Source organism: Hypomesus transpacificus, chromosome 17, assembly GCF_021917145.1.
Source record: "Hypomesus transpacificus isolate Combined female chromosome 17, fHypTra1, whole genome shotgun sequence".
Taxonomy (NCBI): domain Eukaryota; kingdom Metazoa; phylum Chordata; class Actinopteri; order Osmeriformes; family Osmeridae; genus Hypomesus; species Hypomesus transpacificus.
In genome coordinates this window covers 10,872,621-10,892,078 of record NC_061076.1, presented here as the reverse complement: position 1 = coordinate 10,892,078, position 19,458 = coordinate 10,872,621, and the positions used below count along the sequence as shown (strand labels likewise).

General features: G+C 38.7%; 1 protein-coding gene and 1 long non-coding RNA gene across 3 annotated transcripts; one reads left to right on the top strand and one right to left on the bottom strand.

Moving 5' to 3' along the window:
* The first annotated feature begins 1,149 nt into the window (after positions 1 to 1,149).
* Positions 1,150 to 3,693, top strand: LOC124478961. Of its 2 annotated transcripts, XR_006957344.1 has the most exons (5): positions 1,150 to 1,287; positions 1,515 to 1,674; positions 2,514 to 2,578; positions 2,692 to 3,471; positions 3,560 to 3,693. It is a non-coding gene; the product is annotated as an uncharacterized LOC124478961 (long non-coding RNA). The 2 variants fall into 2 exon arrangements; XR_006957343.1 differs by having other exon boundaries at positions 2,514 to 3,471.
* A 4,811-nt stretch (positions 3,694 to 8,504) lies between these two features.
* Positions 8,505 to 15,071, bottom strand: LOC124478949. Its single transcript, XM_047037371.1, has 17 exons — positions 14,199 to 15,071; positions 13,457 to 13,530; positions 13,126 to 13,276; positions 12,831 to 12,887; positions 12,234 to 12,605; positions 12,025 to 12,126; positions 11,692 to 11,924; positions 11,391 to 11,569; positions 11,199 to 11,289; positions 10,756 to 11,102; positions 10,548 to 10,665; positions 10,377 to 10,468; positions 10,125 to 10,239; positions 9,862 to 9,957; positions 9,612 to 9,779; positions 9,371 to 9,525; positions 8,505 to 9,269 (listed from the first exon to the last, which is right to left on the bottom strand). The coding sequence occupies exons 2-10, from the start codon at positions 13,517 to 13,519 to the stop codon at positions 10,854 to 10,856; spliced, it is 1,497 nt and encodes a 498-aa protein (XP_046893327.1). The 5' UTR covers positions 13,520 to 13,530; positions 14,199 to 15,071; the 3' UTR covers positions 8,505 to 9,269; positions 9,371 to 9,525; positions 9,612 to 9,779; positions 9,862 to 9,957; positions 10,125 to 10,239; positions 10,377 to 10,468; positions 10,548 to 10,665; positions 10,756 to 10,853.
* Positions 15,072 to 19,458: the final 4,387 nt, after the last annotated feature.

Below are 19,458 nucleotides of genomic sequence, written 5' to 3'. Positions count from 1 at the left end.
GGTAGGACAAGGACACGAGAAAGGATCAACGCATTCGTATTGGAACAACCCCCAGAGGCTGCCCTGTGAATTTTACCGCAGTAATTCTTCAGTGCGTTTTCATCCCTCTCCCGGTAAGTTAACACAAATATCTTGCTCTGATTCTGGCATGCAAAATTGTGTTTTGAAGATCGTGCATGTTTTATCTTTAATATCAAAAGGGACAGTGAGTGTTTGTCAATGTTAAGATTATTCGCATTTATGTATATTTATTTACAATCAAAATGGGATATTAGCTAGTGCTAGCCAGTCTAGCTAGCTTGCCAGTTTCCCCTTTAGTTTATTTGAGCGGGCTAATCTCCTTTTGAGCGGGCTGATCTCCTCCTGGAATATACAATAGTAGGCCATCTCAATTGGCAGATCCAGGCTAGGGTTTACTTTCCTTTTCAATAATACCGTATCTTACTCGCAAATCAGTAATGGAACTTGTAGATTTTAAATCAATTTAATCAGTGAAGAACATCTTAAGGTCTGATCTTTAGATTAGTTTGCTATAACCATGCAGCACACTTTGTAATCACTTGTTTTTACCTTTCTTTGCAGCTCCAGTACACTAACCTTGTCCCTACACCTTACCTTTGACCTCCCATACAAAACCCAACGGCTTCTCAAACATCTCATCTTTCTCATCGTTTTGAGTGAGTCTGGGCCAGGTTTTTATTTATTATTGCAGTAGTCTAAACAATTCATTTTCTAAAGTTCCCTTTACCTGGCTAAAGGACTAACAATATATATGTTTTTAAACGTCTACATGCATGCATGCTGTCCCATGTTACTGTTGCTATAAAATTTCACCCAATTTGACTGTTAGCCTTTTGAGTTATGGACAATAGGCATTTATTATAAGACATATATCCCATGGGTTAGCAGATACTATCTCAAAGTTTATGTTTGATACCTTTAACTTTTTTTTTATTGTCCTTTGCAGTTCTTAGAATGCCTGGTTCAACTTTGCGTCAGTGCCCTCATTGTCACATTAGTGTGAATTGTGGCAACCGGCGTTGTGTCAAGGTGATTGTGTACACAATCTACACTCTTCTCATCATGTTTGATAGTTAAGATGCCTTTTGGTTTTAACCCTCCTCCCTCACTGTCTTCCTGTTTCTCTTACAGTGTGGGAAGCTGCTTGATTTCAAGCTGCGGCATACCGTCCGGCTATTAAAGTTCCGTGCTCAAGCCAAAGAATGGGCACAAACAACAAAAAAATCAAGGAACCAAACAAAGGTGTTGGACAATTCATTTATCATGGTAAGAAAGTTATCTGTAATATGCCAAATATGGTTATGGGTTGTTACTGAATATGCTAATGTGCAAAATGTCTGTTACGGTTTTCCAGTTTGTACTTGCATGACAGGCAATAGTGTAACTATACATGTGTCTCTGCATTCCCAAGATGTGTGCATGGCAAAGGCATGCCAAACATGCCTCTACCTCAAAAGACAGTTTATGTTTTTGACATTTTTCTTATGTTTCAGATGGAAAAACTTAAGGCCCTTGGCTACTTCCCTCTCCTGCTATGGGGGAAATACAGCCGTTCAAAATGGAGAGCACAATTCCACATTCCGTTTGAGATGCCAGCTGCAGCTCATGGGGTGTTGGAAAAGGTGTTAATCCTATTCGAGCATATTTTACAAGGTATTGTATTGGCACTTTGTTACATTTGGTAATCGATCATTTATAAGTATATGGTCATGTGAAAGCATAAGAGATACACAAGCTTTAGCATAGCATTTTTTCTGAGAAAATCTATCATTCTAGTTATTTGTATATTATTTACACTTTTAAATAATTCTTCAAAGGTGTTACTCTGGAAATAGACAAAGAAACAGGACAGGACGACAGAAGGGGAGATGTAGTTGAGAGAGGGGAGGTGGTGGAGATGGAGATAGATTTAGAGGAGGGGAGAGAACAGCAAGAGAAAGAGATACAGACTGGAACAGAAATGGATGTACAGGAAGGTGGAAGACAGCAGGAAAGAGAGGTTGAAAAGATTGTCACAGATAAGGATGTAGAGGAGGGAAGACAGGCAGAAAAGGGGGAGATGGGAGAACAGATGACAATCGAGGACGATAAACAAAGAAACAATGTACAGACAGAGTTGGGTTTAGAATGGAATGTAGAGGCAAAGGGAGAAATAAGACAGAGAGAAAGAAAAGAGATTATAGTGGTGAGGAATGTAGAGGAAGCTGGAGGGACACATACACATGTAGAGGAAAAGAGACAGACGGATATAAAAGAGTCAGGAGCTGCAGAGAAAGATATAGAGGAAGAGAGAGGACAAAAGGATGAGTGGTGAGTGCCAAAATAGGAAATATTGTCAGTCTACAGAAGAACAAAGAATAATTATATTTAGACATCTCAAGTCATGGGCCCAATGTTAAAGTGTAATATACCCTAGTGTGCATAAGAACAATTTCGAAAAACTTTAGTTCGATTTGCTATAATTTAGGTGTCAATTATACTTTTCTTTACAGGAAGTCACCTGTAAATGTTTCTGCCAAAAAACAGGGCAAAACTAAGAGGGACAAAAAAGTCAAAGGTAGGAAAAAGACTGTATATGCAATAAAGCCACATAAAACATATTTGTATTCATGCATTATTAATTACTGTGTGTGGAGTATATGTATGTTTATTGTATAATTTTTTTGACAGAGTGCCAATTCCATGGATCACTGGACGTTTTCCCAGTGGAATCTGTGTCGATGAGTCGCATAAGAAAGATTAGTAAAAAAACACAAATCAAAAGACACCAATCCCACATTAAAACTGAAATACTGTTCATTACCTTTTTGATGTTTGGTTAATTCACAAAGATACAGTTGATGCTCAAAATATTTTTATATGGTAGTGAAAAGCACAAGAACTTGACTGCCTGACATCAGATGCCGTAGATGGAGCTCTGTCTAACCTGTATTGCATTCAGTTCTTTAATGTCTCAATTAACATATTAAGGTGTTGGTACTTTTGTGAAAGAACCAAATTACTGCCCTGCCAGTGCATCAGCTGATCTGTCCTTTAAACACATTAGGGTTTTGCATTTCCCTGGTCTTTGTCCTTACAAATTATATTTTGATAGATGAAAGTAGTTTGGTGTGATGGATGAGGTAGATGACTGACAAACAAATACAAAAGAACATAGCTTCAGGTGTGTGTGCTTATAAAAAGTCACGCTGACTCTGCTTCAGGTGTGGGGGGGAGGGGGGGGGGGCTTGGCATGGATTCCGAGTTGCATTTCATACAACCAAACATATCTTTTAATGTTTTATACCCTAATGTATATACAATGATGTTATGTTTACAGTTGCTTACAATTACAAAATGTAATGTAATTTAGCCATTTATTATCCATAAAATGTATTGTTTATTCTGTGTTTTACTCATTTCTAAGGGGCACAAAGAGGTTAAGGTGAATTGGTTGCCTTGTCCATCATGGTAAGATACAATTTTTGGACTTTCAAGTATTATTTCATCCTACCAATTTATTTATTCTTCAATTTCTAATTGTGTATTTTATTTTCAGTAAGAAGACTTGGCCACCCACTTGGGAGCCTGAGGGTAATGTCCAGATGACCCTAACTGTCTGTTAATGTGGCATGGATGACTGAAGTTCCAGATGTTACCTTTCTCGTAATAAACTTGGTTTCATGGTTAAGATATGTTGTGACTAACATTACACTGACAAGATAGGGCAACTTAAGAAATAAGAACATTTACCAAAGGAGCAGTCTAGCTAAAGTCTGTTCTTTGATAAAGAATGCAATACCACAATGAACTATCTACTTTTGTAATGGAGCCAAACATAGTTTTGGCAGAAAACTCAATTGTGCGTCTGTTTACCTGACTTTTACCTGATCATGTGTTACCAACAACATAGGCTTAACTAAAACAGCGACCACTGTAGTAAAATACAAGTTTAAAAAAAGGCAATAATCCACACTGCAAGGTTGTTTGTTTTAAGTGCCTAAACCTGGCAAAGGGCCATACAATGTGCTCAAACAATTTAAGACAGTTAACGCCAATATTATTGCGGTTAGATGGAACAGCAGAACCCAGGATGGAGCTTAATCTAGTGCCTCCTGTGTTGAAGAAGTGGAGCCGGTCAATGGCTTCCAATACCACATTATTCTTACCATTACATACATGACCACATACTTATATGCTTTTACACTTGCTTGTAAAGTAGACAGACTGTATAGCCTATAACTGCATTGGTAAGGTCTATATTCATATATTGTAGGAAAAGTGTTCTGCTGACAGGCATCCAGATGGGCAAGACAGAGACTGTAAACCATTTGACATCTAGCAGAGAAGTCTACAACAGTCTTGTGGCATGTTCCAAAAGGTTTTATGTGGCCCTGGTGGACGAGTTTCTTGCTGGATAGAGCCTTGACACAGGTCATGAGAAGACCATGGCCGGGTTAAGGATTTGTCAAATGCTTCAGAAATGTGAAACAATACTGTATCTGAAACACTGAACTAAACAATTACATTGTAAGTATAATGGTGGGTGAGTAGGGAAAATATGCATTTAAAATGAATGTTTCTATTGCATTATTGCCATTGACATATAAGTTGCACATCTTGACAATAATACTACAATGCAGTCAAGTGTGCTGACAGCTGTTTTGGATCATTACTTGCTGGCCATTTTGACAAGCATTCAAAGTCTGTTCTTACTGTAGGCTTACATATTAAGGTTTCCAAATCGCACAGTAATCATATACAGTAGTTACTGCTTTATTGAATAGCCTACTTAATTCAAATATATAATATATACTATATTCTAATATAAGGCAACTTGTCACAGATAGCTAACTGTCGTTCTTTAAAATAGACAAGATTCCGAACATTAGTAGAACGAAGTAATCGGATAGTTTCGTATAATGTGTTTAATTATGTGAAATTACACATGATGACTAACAAAACCGTATATTACAGCTGTACATATCTATTACGACTGAGGCTAAAGGCCTACCTACTCTTTTTGCCGTACACAGAAAAAACAAGTTCACAAAGGCTCATGGGTAATCGATCGATGCGTCCAATGAGGAATAACGTGGTTCTTGGCAGAGAATGTCTAATAAAGAAAACAAGAAACAGGCTCTGGTTCTTGGGAAGGCCAATAGACCTTTTTCACAATAACCGGAAATGCGTAAGCAATGTGGAAGTGGACTTCCTGTCACACGTCAACACATTAGGATAAAATGGATCCGAGAGTCTCTGAGTCTTCCCAACTTCGCTCAGAGATTTACCAACAATTACATTTGCTGACGTTGCAAGACTGGTGGAGTAAAACTCTGTCACAAAAAATAACAAAATAAATAAAGGGTACACATTTTTCCATGAGGAATTTGTCCATCAGTATCAATGTAACTGAGAGCGATCAGGCTAACTGTTACCCATAGAACAGGGCAGCGCAACGATCGAGCAAAAAACAAAACCATCGACATTTCTTACGTGCGTTTCCCAAACATGCTCGTAAGGAAGGACGAATTTTCAAGAGACACTTTAGCTACAATGTTTTTGGGAATGGACCGTAAAAGAGGACCGTAAAACTAAGATTAATAGATTTTACGATCCAATTATGCTTACGACGCTTTCGGGAAACGCAGCCGTTAACTAGAATGACATATCATCAGCGTGTCCACTCAGACCTGATGTATGTAGAGTAGCCAAAGACTAGACTAGAGGATATAGACTACCATACTAAAGCATTATAGTCTGCTTTTAATGAAGCATTATAGTATCAATTAGTTCATTATGGTTGTCCAAGTGAACGTCTTGTGTGTAGCGACAATAATTTTAGCCGAATGCTAACATCATCCATCAGTACAAAAAAAAATCTGGCAATGTCTTTTGATGTGCGTGTGTTTGCGTGTCAGTATCAAATGTAGTAGACGGGCAGATTTTTGTGAGGGTTAGATGCTACCCATCTCAGAGGAAAAATTAGGATCCTCACAAACTAGGCTTGACCACGGAGTGCACGCACATGTTCCCTGTTCTTATATTGGCAACCTAGGCTTCTTACTGCCGTTGCAGTATTGTTCACTAGTAGCTGCAGTTGCAGCTCTGGTTTCAAGAGGCGAACAGTGATCCTTAAAACGTAATCATAGGCAAAGTGTCTGCTGCAGACATAGTGTAAGGGGCCCCGTTTTCGTCTCTACCGTTTTTCCGTTAATTTCTTATATGCAGCAGCAACAAAAGAAAGTAACTCATCGATATGTAGGCCCTACACATCTTATATTGCTGCACACCAAATTACAGCTTCTTACTTTGAGATGTAAATATGTATGCAAATACGCTCTCAAACCGTATGTGTTGCATCTGCCTTCCGCAGCGTCAAAGTAACCAGAATTCACTGTTTCAAGTCAGCCGCCTGCAGCCGGCTGCGGCACCGCATGAACAATGTCTTTAATGTGTCTTGTCCATATATTAAAGCAATATTGATAACAAAACTTTTTATAAATATTATTACATATAAAAATGTGTCCTCATATATTCAAGCAACAATGATGATAACAACAACAATATCATAACCCCCCCCCCCCCCCCCCCCCCCCCCCCCCCCAGTTAAAATGCATACAATTTGATTTTGGGTACATAGTGGCTAAATTCCTTAATGATGCTTTTTTTTAAACTTACTTTTACTGTTAATGATTTAAGATGGGGCCAAATACTACATTTACACAAATGTACAATACAAATACAGGGTTGCAGTCATACATACAGTTTTGGTCCAAAATTAGGGTTAGGGTTGTGAGTTCCCTTTATGGTACATAGTCATGGCTTAGTACAGTGAATAATTGGGGTTAGTTAAACACAACCTTTAAATATCATAACCCTAGTATCAACAGGGGCTCAACAGCGCCACCTAGCTTCCCTCATTTTGGGCTAAAAGTCAAAGTTTAAATGTCCATATTTCACACTAGGAACTAAGTTGAGCCTTTAAACTGGCATTGTGTTACTCTCCTGGTCAAGACCTTTCCAATGATGTATTTGGTGTCGTCGTGTGACAACATTTTAATTTTCACCCTGTTGGACTAGACCTTGTGTCGGGCGCACATTTCACAGAGACATGAAACGGTAAAATGCACAAAATTAGATTTTGGGTACATAGTTGATAAATTCCTTAATGGTAATTGTTTACTATTGTTGTTAAAGGTTTAACATGGGACTAAATACAACTCCCTGTCTGGGATTTTCTATTTAGACCATTGACACTTTCACATAATGTCGGAACCACGTTCAAAGATGATGATGAAGATGATTACCATATCTCCGCCAACAAGTTTGAACAATAATAGGCACAATATTTGTAGTCCGGTTTGTTCACTTTGGTTGTAGCGCAGATTATATAGTCATCAAATCTGACATTTATTTTAAAACTTGTATAAATCACACCACGTGTTTATTATCCCCCAGATTTCAATTTATAATTTATTAGTTATACAGCCTACCTACCTGCTATAACCTTTATGGTATCAAGGCGAGCATAAGAAGTCATAGTTCCGCACTCACACAAGAAGCGTTGTTGGAGTAGCCCGCTATTAGATACAGTGAACCTTCGATGACTAATGGATCCTCATCATGGTACTTTTAGAGCAACAGTGTCAATAGGGAGCACCATTTAAAATGGCCTTGTATGCAAATCAGACCTTTTCAAATTACATATGTAGCATATGTAATTGTGTGGTGATGTCAGGTGATGTCAGCGGTGATGTCAGTAAAAGGCAAGGCACTGAGTTAAGAAAGCCAGATTACCTAATTTATTGTTAGGATAATATGTCAAAACAGTAAACGCAGTAAACAGTAGCCTACAGCCACTAAAAGTTAGCACAGCCACATAGCCATAGATAGACATCTTTTCTTCTATACCAGTTTGTTTGAAACGTTCAAAAGCATGTTGTCCCTTTTGCTGCAGTAGTCCATCTAAGTCTGGCGTAGACCTCCCTCTTGCTATTAACTCATTTTTTAAAAATAAAATCGACCTTGGAGAAATTCCTCAACTCTGCGATATCGGCAGACACCGCTGCTGTAATTTTGACTTGAATTTTGCAAGGATTACGCTTACTCAATTTTAATTGGTCCATGTTTGATACGTAACGTAGATGATTACTGGCATAACATTTTTACGTGCAAAGGCACAGAAGGGTTGTGCTTTTTGACTTACATGAAGAATACAGGATCGAAGTGAGCATGCGTTTTTCGCTTGTCATCCTCAATGAATGGACAGCAAAGCACTGCTTATTCTACAATTTAAAAAAAATATTTGATTATGCGTAACTGCTACATTTGTCATCGTAACGTCTAAACAATTGGAATTACATACATATTGCATATATACATCACAAGAATAATCAGTAAAAATACAAATATAAGTTTATTAAATAAAATGATTTAATAAACATTTTTACATTTGAATGTTACCCTGACTGCACGTCACTGACTGCTCCATAAAACCTGAACCAATTACCTACATAAAAAATAATAATTTCTGAACAAACAAATGCATTGCATGTACTTCTCATGCACTTTTTTTTTCAACATAGTTTGCAGACAGTGTTCAACAATTACACGTTCATTAACCTGAAACAGGTATTTACGTCAGATTAAACATACCAAATCTAAAGAAAATTTAAGACAGCATTAACACCTCAATAAATAAATAATGTATATAGGGGAACACAATATAAAATATAAAAAATAACTCAAATGAAATATGAATCTAACATCACTATAGGAAAGCATAATCACATCATTTCTCTAGTTATTCTGTGTTACCATAGATTTAATCAAATTTAAGTTTTAAGAGCTTTTTAATTTTTCAAATAGCGTTTTTAAGTTCAAAGAGGAACAATTTAGAATCAGGCTTGGATTGGAGTACTCTTGATTGATTTTAAATGTGTTATTTACAGTATTGAAATCTGAAGTGTTAAAGCCTCCTTCTGAATAAGCTCTGGTGATTGTTTTACGACGTACATATTCAGTTTTTTTTTTCATACACTTTGTGTACGTGTATTACTGTGTGTCCGCTTCCTCGTCAGAGCTGTCATGCCTGCCCTCATCGCTTTCGTCTGAGGTGTCATCAAGGACAATGGTGTCAGTTCCCTGGCCCAAGACTCCTTGCTGGTACATTGTCCTTGCATGCTTTTGCAGGACATTGCGACATTTTGCCTTTAGGACACAGAGAAGGCCCCCGCGACTCTCCTCTGACAAGTCCAGGTCACTACCTAAATATGAAAAACATGCAAACCAGGACCAAGACAAAACCTAATTAAAATCCTTATCCAAACCGTGATCATCTCTACACTCAAAATGTAAGGCTACTCACTCTCATTTTTGATGCGTTTTGATAGATCGTTGAGGGCTCCTGCAGCTTCCCTCAAAGACTCCCAGTGTTGCTTGATCTCCCTCACAAGGATCTGCTCCTCCTCCCTCAGTCTGGACAGCATCATGATGCCGTCAAAGACCACCTTCTTGAAAAACCTGTATTGCATGCAGTTAATGAGGATCATCCACTTATATCACATAAAACATTAGTATGTTTGTCAGTGTAGTTTAAATATATTTACTGGTGTCAGGGCATTCCCATGGCCAGCGGTAGTTGTCTACCATGAGCAATTCATCCGTGGAAGGAAGGTGGTACGTTGACTCCAAGTTAAAAGCCTCAATGGCAGCTTCCAAAGCTGCCTTCTCACCGCAGATTTTCCCCCGGATTTTGTGGCGTCTCTTGTTGCTTTCTAAGCAAAAAAAATTATACCAGGTTGTATAATGGTGCATATATACATGCATAAATACATTCTGTGCATTTTTTTAGCTGACCTGTTTGGCGGTAGAGCTGGTGTTTCCTTTGCTTTATGCTTAGATAAAGACCCACTATCTTGCTCTGAAGACCAGTGTTGTCTTCTGTACATGTTGCTGTTAAAAATAAATACAGTTTCTTCTCACACATTTCTGTGCAGTGTTTTTTTTTTTTTTTATACACTGTACATTAGTTATTTGTGCTTCCTTATAATAGAAGATTGATTATCAGAACAGTGCTAATTTTCTGATTAGATAAAAGAGGTGCTGTAATAATGTGTTACCTGATGCCAAGTGCTGTACCTCACTGACCCACTGCTGTACATCACTGTCCTGGGCATGGAGCTCTGCCTGTATGCGTGCCAGGCTCTCACTTTCCTCCTTGATCCTCTTGGCTGTCTAAATAACAACAATGGATGTCTACCAATTAGCTTGTTTATTTTGAAGATAAAAACACAAGAGGTAAATATTTGGATTATTATAAATTGATTATTATACATAGAAAATAGGTAGGTAGAGAAATTACGTAAAAATACCTTGATGTATCTTTGGGTTAAATATTTTGCCATATTTTCGGATTTGCGTTTGTTCCACGCAACAGCAAGGACAGTAAGCATGTCCGTTCGTGCTAGTAATAAACAACAAATTACAGTATATGAGCAAAATTGTCATTATGAACTGAAGTATTCTATAATAATAAATCTTACCTGCTTTGGACATATACTTTGTGCAAATTGCAGCCCTGGACAAAAAAGAGTTGACCTGCTCTACTTCCTCCCCAATTGTCAGGCCCGCTCCCTCCTGGTTTCTTCCAGACCACTGCAACTGCACAGTACACAAAAGCTGGACAATAAAATTGCATGTGCACAACTGAATATCAAAAAGAAGGCACATATAATTCTAGATTTGCATTACCTCACATGTCCAGTCATGTGCTTTGGCATGCATTACGGACAGCAGTGGGCGCATGTTCAGCAGGGGCCTCAGCTCTGGACACTCAACAACCACTTTCTTCAAGTATGGCCAGTACTTGCAGGCATCACAGAGCAGAAGAAAGTGACATTTTGCCGAGAGAGGGTGCTTTGCAGGTACAGAGGGTAGGCAAATATTTCCCCTCTGAACATATTGAGGGCCTTGAGAAGTCCTCCATGTCGACAGACTGCTATCTCAAGGCCCTCTTCGTCGATCTTTGAGGCCGACTTCTGGGCTGACTCCTTGGCCGCTTTCCATTTTGAGGAGCCACAAACCCCTTTACCTGGTGTCTAGAAGATGTGAAGTTCATCAAGTCAGAAAATGACAACATGGAAAATTGGAGAGTCAGTCAGTATAATTAATATCTGACAGTTAGGGGGGATTACATGTTTTGTCTTTTCATGGACATGTCCCACGAAGGAGGATACATGCTCATCTTCCGCAATGAACATGCCATCAAAATAACCTTTCTGTAGCCTAAGTTTAATAGAGAAAAAAGGCATGTCATTCAAAAATATAGCAAATGTATAGTAAACAACAAAAATAAAACAAATATATAAATACCAATCAGTGCATACCCTGGAGCATTAGAAAATCGGTACAGCTTCCGATTACCATCCACTGAGATGGCATGCATGGATGGACAACAAGCTGGACATTTAAAGGGCTGGACCCCACACAAGCTCTCAACCTCGTGCTGGGCAAAGGTCCACTCTAGGAAAGCTTTTTGGAATGTGTCTCCACATATTTTACCACTCTGTTAAAAGAAATACAAAAAGTAAACCACTTGAAAGAAATATACAGTCGCAGTTCAACATTAAGAAGATAAATGTACAAAGGTATACAATCATGTCACGTGTTTATGTACCACCTACTCACCCTTCCATAGGTCATAGTTCGTTGATCAAGCATCCCTAGGAATGCTTGACGTGAGACTCCTGGAGCCAAAAGCTTTAAGTCCAAGAAAGACCTGAAGAGCCCAGCCTCGTACACGGTCTCAAAATGTACAGAGGCTGGCCAGTACCCAGACATAAGGAGATCACTCAGCCCAACTGCCCATGTTGCCAGACAGACGGAGCACTCCATAGCTGGAAGGGTGAGGTTGTAGCGTCCTGATGGAAGAGTTCGAAAATCTGTTAAGTATGCATTATATACCATACACCCTAGACAAGCCTTAAGGAACAACAAGTTGCTTGAAAACAACCACATTACCATTCATTCCTATCAGAATGATGGACTTGCCACTGATCATCCGGCACGAACTTGCTGGGCAAACGCAAATGCTCTGGGGCAAAAGTACCGGGAGAAGTCGGACTACAAATAGAACACAATTATCAGTTGCTTTTTACATTCATAAACAAATAATATTTACAGTATGGGAAATGTTCACTTGCAAAGTATGACACACATAAGACCCATACCCTGCTCAGAATAATGATAGGCCTCTGAATGCCTCTTGACTGCAGTGGTTGGACTCAATGGCTTGTAAAACCCACAAACCATGGAGTCCCTGTTGTGGAGAGGTAGGTGATGGTGAACTTCTCCATCACATTTGGTGCAGAGATACTGCCTAGGTAGACAGTCTCTGCACCTTATAACAGCCTCTTCAGTTTGGCAGTGTTGGCAGATGCAGTCCTTCACATGCTCAGCTGCCAATACATTTCCAACCATGGCCTCCCGCGCCATCTGCCATCTCTCATGGCTCATAGCCTGCCTTTTTTGCCAGGTCATGGCTGAAGATAATTCTTCTGGCTCATTGTTTAAAATATGCCCCAGTTCTTCAATGAGTGAAGCTTCATTTAAGGAAAAAACAAGATTAAGATCACAGATATTGTTTTCAATATTTTATAGAACAACTAATGCTGGCTGATAACCAGGATCTCATTTATAGCAATTATTTGTATTTGTATTGCATGCGGCAGAGGGGAGCAAATACACACAGATCAACACACACAGTAAGCTTGGGCACAACAACACACAGTCCACAGCCAGCCTGTTTAAGTATAGTTAGTAGTTACCGGTCTCTGTTTGAAGAATAAAATCTTTCTGAAAGGTGGCCACACTGGTGTCGTAAACTGGAAACAAAATACAATGACAGAAGTACAGGACATTTAGTCAATCTATGAACAATGAGTAGATATTTTACATCAGGTTCTAATACTATAGGGGTACATCCAATATAGACTATTGCATGAAATTGATTGACTGCTAACCACATGTGTTTTTACTTTGTAATATGTATGTGTTTTAGGGCTGTGTTTTAAAACACATGGAACTTTACACAAAATGTTAATGCCCAAATGACCACCTCACCAGGATTCAAGGCCTGCCTTTCATTCCCAGAAGATTTTGTGGTTCCTTTCCGTTGAGGCCTTCCAACATTTACACTGCTGTCCCTTTCCGTCCGCTGGACAGTTGTGCAACATGGTTTGCCCTTTTTAGCAGGCGGGATTTGGTTTTGTTCCTAAAATTATAATAGACTTGATTTAGGTTATGACACTCTAACGTTGGAACACATGTACTAGAAAGTATCCTTTCATGTTTGGTGAGTGTGTGTACGTGTTGGGGAGTACAATTTTTCAATCTCGCCAAACCCTAAAAATATAATGATATAATATAATGTTTAAAGACGCATTCAGTTTACCTGTATCTGGTTAAGGAACACATCACCAAGAAGAAGTGCCGCTTCTAGCGAGTTATTGGACATTCTAGGTGTTTCTACAAAAAAGAAAGAAAGTAGGAATTATTTCTAGACTATTTCTTTTTAAGTGATTAGAATATTAATTTCTAGGCAGCGAAATAACCCAATACTAATGTGTAATTTTGTGTGTGCATAAAATTCACATTGCCGGTTGTGTAATTGTATTTGTAAAATGCATTAAGTTGAGTATACATTATATATAATTTATATTCATTTGGTTGACATTTTTAGTGGACCTCATTTGAGAGGTCTGCTTTCACTTAGTGTATCACATTACACATTTGGAAGTAGCCATGTAAGAAGCGGTCATCATCAGAAAACAAGTATTTTCTGGGTGATTCAAAGGGGTGTCTCCTCACCCCGCTGCTTCAAAGGGCTATACCAACATTCGTTAGCCGAAATAGGTGATAAAAGCCGTTGGAACCTAATGGTAGCTTTAGTAGGCCTCTACTAACCCATACCCATGGGATATATGTCTTGTAATAAATGCCTATTGTCCATAACTCAAAAGGCTAACAGTCAAATTGGGTGAAATTTTATATCAACAGTAACATGGGACAGCATGCATGCATGTAGACGTTTAAAAACATATATATTGTTAGTCCTTTAGCCAGGCAAAGGGAACTTTAGAAAATGAATTGTTTAGACTACTGCAATAATAAATAAAAACCTGGCCCAGACTCACTCAAAACGATGAGAAAGATGAGATGTTTGGCTCTTAAAAGAGCCGATGGGTTTTGTATGGGAGGTCAAAGGTAAGGTGTAGGGACAAGGTAAGTGTACTGGAGCTGCAAAGAAAGGTAAAAACAAGTGATTACAAAGTGTGCTGCATGGTTATAGCAAACTAATCTAAAGATCAGACCTTAAGATGTTCTTCACTGATTAAATTGATTTAAAATCTACAAGTTCCATTACTGATTTGCGAGTAAGATACGGTATTATTGAAAAGGAAAGTAAACCCTAGCCTGGATCTGCCAATTGAGATGGCCTACTATTGTATATTCCAGGAGGAGATCAGCCCGCTCAAAAGGAGATTAGCCCGCTCAAATAAACTAAAGGGGAAACTGGCAAGCTAGCTAGACTGGCTAGCACTAGCTAATATCCCATTTTGATTGTAAATAAATATACATAAATGCGAATAATCTTAACATTGACAAACACTCACTGTCCCTTTTGATATTAAAGATAAAACATGCACGATCTTCAAAACACAATTTTGCATGCCAGAATCAGAGCAAGATATTTGTGTTAACTTACCGGGAGAGGGATGAAAACGCACTGAAGAATTACCGCGGTAAAATTCACAGGGCAGCCTCTGGGGGTTGTTCCAATACGAATGCGTTGATCCTTTCTCGTGTCCTTGTCCTACCTTTTTTAATACTTCGCTAATTAAGTGCATTTCCCCATAACTATAATTCCCCATAATTATATACTTACTACAACTAATCTCTCTCCGGTGCTGTACAGTGCATGCATAAAGGCAAGATTAAAACAGGCAATTGTATAATTATAATCAGCTAGTAAGACTAATTTCTTCACCTTCCGGTCAGGTTCACGTTCATTTTGAGATAAAAATTATTCATATTAACAGTGTACAAGTATAAATAAATACAAGAAAATCCTATTTAATAAATACATAAATCATAGATCGTCTAGCCACGGTGACTGAAGATTTTCCGCTACAAATTCGAAACTTTTTTTTTTTTTTTTTTCAGAATCTATGCAGAATTTCTAAAAACTGGATGGACATAACATTAAACCATCTTATTGGTGAATTATCAATGATAGGAATCAATGGGGTTGAACAATATTCAAGGATATAAGAAAATTCTTCCGCATTTTCAGCCGATAGAAATAAATGGGAGGAATTCGCGTATAAACTGCACGCACATCTTCCCATTCATGTCGATCAAGAGAAAATGCGTCTCTATTACACACAGAACTTCATGAACTCTTATCATTTTACGTCATCACCCATAGTCGGATTTGACCAAGATCACAAATCGATATAGACGTGTGTGGTGAATATTGAGATGATAGTTGTCTTGAGTTAAACAGAGTTAAATCAGAAACCTTATTTTAAATCTCCACAGCACACTCTTCCATGGCTGGCAAGAACCTGGCCTGTATAGGCTACAGCTTATACAGCCTGTGTGTGCCCATAGGCTATTTTTTCTTATTTATATTTAGGCTACAAGAATGCTGCTTGGCGTTGGTGGCAAATAAAAATTACTGTTTGTTATTTAAAGGTGTTTGAGGTGAAAATTCCCCCACAAAAACATTTTAAAAAAACATTTGGATGCTTCGATATCGTGACTCTCCGTAATATCCGAGTCTGGATGATGACGTAAAATGGATAAAGAGTTGTTGAAGTTTTGCGTGTGATATAGACGCATTTTCTGCTGATAGAAATGAATGGGAGGAATTCGCGTATAAACTGCACACACATCCCATTCATGTCTATCAACAGAAAATGCGTCTATATTACACGCAGAACTTCATAAACTCTTATCATTTTACGTCATCACCCAGAGTCGGATTTGACTAAGTTCACTAATCAATATTGACGTGTGTGGTGAATATTGAGATGATAGTTGTCTTGAGTTAAACAGAGTTCAATCAGAAGAGATTAAAAAAAAATCTCCACAGCCCACTCTTCCATAGCTGGCAAGAACCTGGCCTGTATAGGCTACAGCTTATATTGCCTGTGTGTGCCCATAGGCAATTGTTTCTTATTTATATTTAGGCTACAAGAATGCTGCTTGGCGTTGGTGGCAAATACAAATGACTGTTTGTTATTTAAAGGGTGTTTGAGGTGATCATTCCCCCACAAAAACGTTTAAAAAATACATTTGGATGCTTCGATATCGTGACTCTCCGTAAAATCCGAGTCTGGATGATGACGTAAAATGGATAAAGAGTTGTTGAAGTTCTGCGTGTGATATAGACGCATTTTCTGCCGATAGAAATGAATGATATAGACGCATTTTCTGCCGATAGAAATGAATGGGAGGAATTCGCGTATAAACTGCACGCAATACAGCGATTTGGCGTATCTATGGCACGCGAAATAGATGCGTCAACCCGTGTCATAGATACGCAGAAGTATGAGACTGGGTTGGGCTAGCTGGCTCGTAGCTTCTTCATGCAGCTTCTCCTAGACAGAGCTGGGCTCTAGACTGAGACCAAATGATCGGCTCTTTTTACTGACAATGATCGCTTCCAGCAAACTTTTTTTGAATTAGCCATTTCCTCCTAAATAAATATAAAGCTTATTTACATGTTTGGGGGCATATTTTAAATTAGCAGATGGTACTGTTTAGATTGCGATTCCATCTGAAAAATACTGCTGGTGACAACGTTGTTAGAATAGCTAGTTTCAAAGGGGGTTCGGCTTGTTTCATAACAAGTTCCTCTCCTGTAGGTCCTAGTTCCTCTTTCAAGTAAAAAGCCCCTGTGTTCAAATGTTGAGCATTAAATTAGCTGCATGGTCTGTAGAGATCTTGGGACAAAGCTGCAATAGCGTACCTAACAGAAAGTGTTTTTTTCTGGAGAAATTGTGAAAATGTTTTATGTAGTTAGATGTTCCGAGGAGAATTGGAGTTAGCACCCCACCCCCCGCGACACTGTCACCTTTTTTACTCTGAGGAGTTTGCAGGTCTGGGCTCTGTTTTACAAGCAGACATGTTGAGCTTGTCTATGGATGTGGAACCACTATTTGAAGAAACACTTGGCTACTTTTACATTTCTGACTGTCTTTCTTTATTGTCATCATCCATTTAAACTAGTGCTGTCAGTTAAACGCGTTATTAACGGCGTTAACACAAACCCATTTTAACGGCGTAAACATTTTTTATCGCAAGACAAATTTTATTTTTGACCTAGCAAACTTTGTCGTTTTTTCACATGCTGTTGCAACAACTAATGACATTAGAAAAAAATATAACACCACACCGGGGGCCTGTACTACGAATCAAGATTTGGCGTTAGCGAGGTAACTTCAGGTTCAACCCAGGGTTTTCTGTACTACGACGGTGGATCACTTGTTACCGGGGTAGATCGCCATGGTAACACATGCTGAACGGCTAACCTGGTCGGGAGCAGGATAAATTGGAGATCAGAGATCAACCGGTATAAAAACCCCGCCCATTAACTCATTCTTGACGATAATGTTGTCACCGTTCATAGTAGATCCTGTGCAGCTTAGTGCGCGGATAGTGAGAGGTGCGCTCAGACGAGCCAGAACATTTAGAGACCAACAAAACCCTTTCGCATTCCCTCATGAGTATCTTTCTGAAAGATATAGATTCTTAACAGAGGGAATTACGTATATTGCCAGCTTCTTGAGCCGTATGTTGCCAGTGCGACGCATTGAAGCTGTGCACTCAGTCCCACAGACTAGCGTTTCGTTTTTTCGCTATGGGTAGTTTTATAGTGTGGGTGATGCGGAGTGATGAAAAATAGATAGGCTATCCAAAGTGCCCTTTGTAAAAACTTTGGACTCTAATATGTTGACAAATTGAAACAAGGTTTTTCACTCAATGTTCTGATTTCCGTTCTGGAAATGTATCTGTACAAAGCTCTTCACAAGTGATACATAAATGATAATTTCACTACTTTCATTGAATTTTGATGTTTCATTCACTTCTATAGCATTTTTCAAAAATAATAAATAGGACATTGAAAGAGAGAAGTAGTGAAAAACCCCACAAAAGATTCAAAAGGCACAACAAAAAAGCCACAAAAAGGTATAAAAAGACCAAAACGTAGACAAAAGTTTAACAAATACATCCTCATGTGTTCTCCCTCCCCTATGAACAGGAAAAATATGTCAGTGTAACTAAGTTTAGTGTCATTCATTCAGTCATGTACTATCTCTTCTCATATTCCAGTTTTTCTGTCTCCAGCCTTGTTTTTTTTAAATTAAAAGCCTCTACGAGAGCTCCAGGGTTCTTTTATACAGTTCCCTCACGTTGTCTGCTCCAACCTGAAACAAATGAAGAACATTGTCCCTTTGCAAGGCACACTTGGAGAAAGTTGAAGGTGTCCATTTGACTACTGTGGTTCATTGCTTATACCTTGTGTCTTTGTCTTGGCCTTAAAGTGGAGGCCCTAGACTCAGGGGGAGGAAGAAGTTCCTCTTCCTGCTGAGTTTAACACCATAGACATTTAATCAATTGAGTCATATTTGAAATGAGCACTTTAAGGACTTGTGTCTTATGTTGAAACCACCACCATTAGTAAGTCATTATAGACACTTCAATCACAGCCACACGTTCACATACTCTCACCATCTGTGTTGCAAGTGGTAAATAAAACTCAAAAGTGTACCCCCAAAATGAGCAGGCAGACACAGCTTCCTGATCATCTAGGACCTCAACTTGAGAAAGTAAATGGGATGTTTGATCAATATTCAGCAACCATATGTAGCAGAGCCAACAGACAAACCACGTACCCTCACACCTTTCCCCTACCCCCGACAAGGAGAAAGGGGGTTTCCCCCCTTGTCCTTATCTCCAGAGCAGAACCTTCAAAGCTTCTGGCCCAGCATGGGGTCAGAAGGTAGACCAAAATGGCCTTACAGTATGCAGACAAAGGAGTTTAAGGAAAGACTAACTTTTCTGGATTTACAAACATATGCTCAAGGACTACATGTCTTATGGACACTATTTCAATGACGCTAGTTGATGTGTTATAATGTATGCTTTCCCTTTTATGCTGTGTTGATATAATTTGATGTTTTAATGTAACTTCCTTTCCTGTTATGATAAATCAGTTAATCTTGATATCAAAATGATTTTAATCTACAAACTAAACCATTTATTAATGTTGTATTGTTATATTTTGAAGTATTAGAAATACATGGACATTTGAAATAGCTGAACTCTGAAAAGTTATCAACTACTTCACACCCATACGTCAATCTCAGGATGGACGCCCAGGTG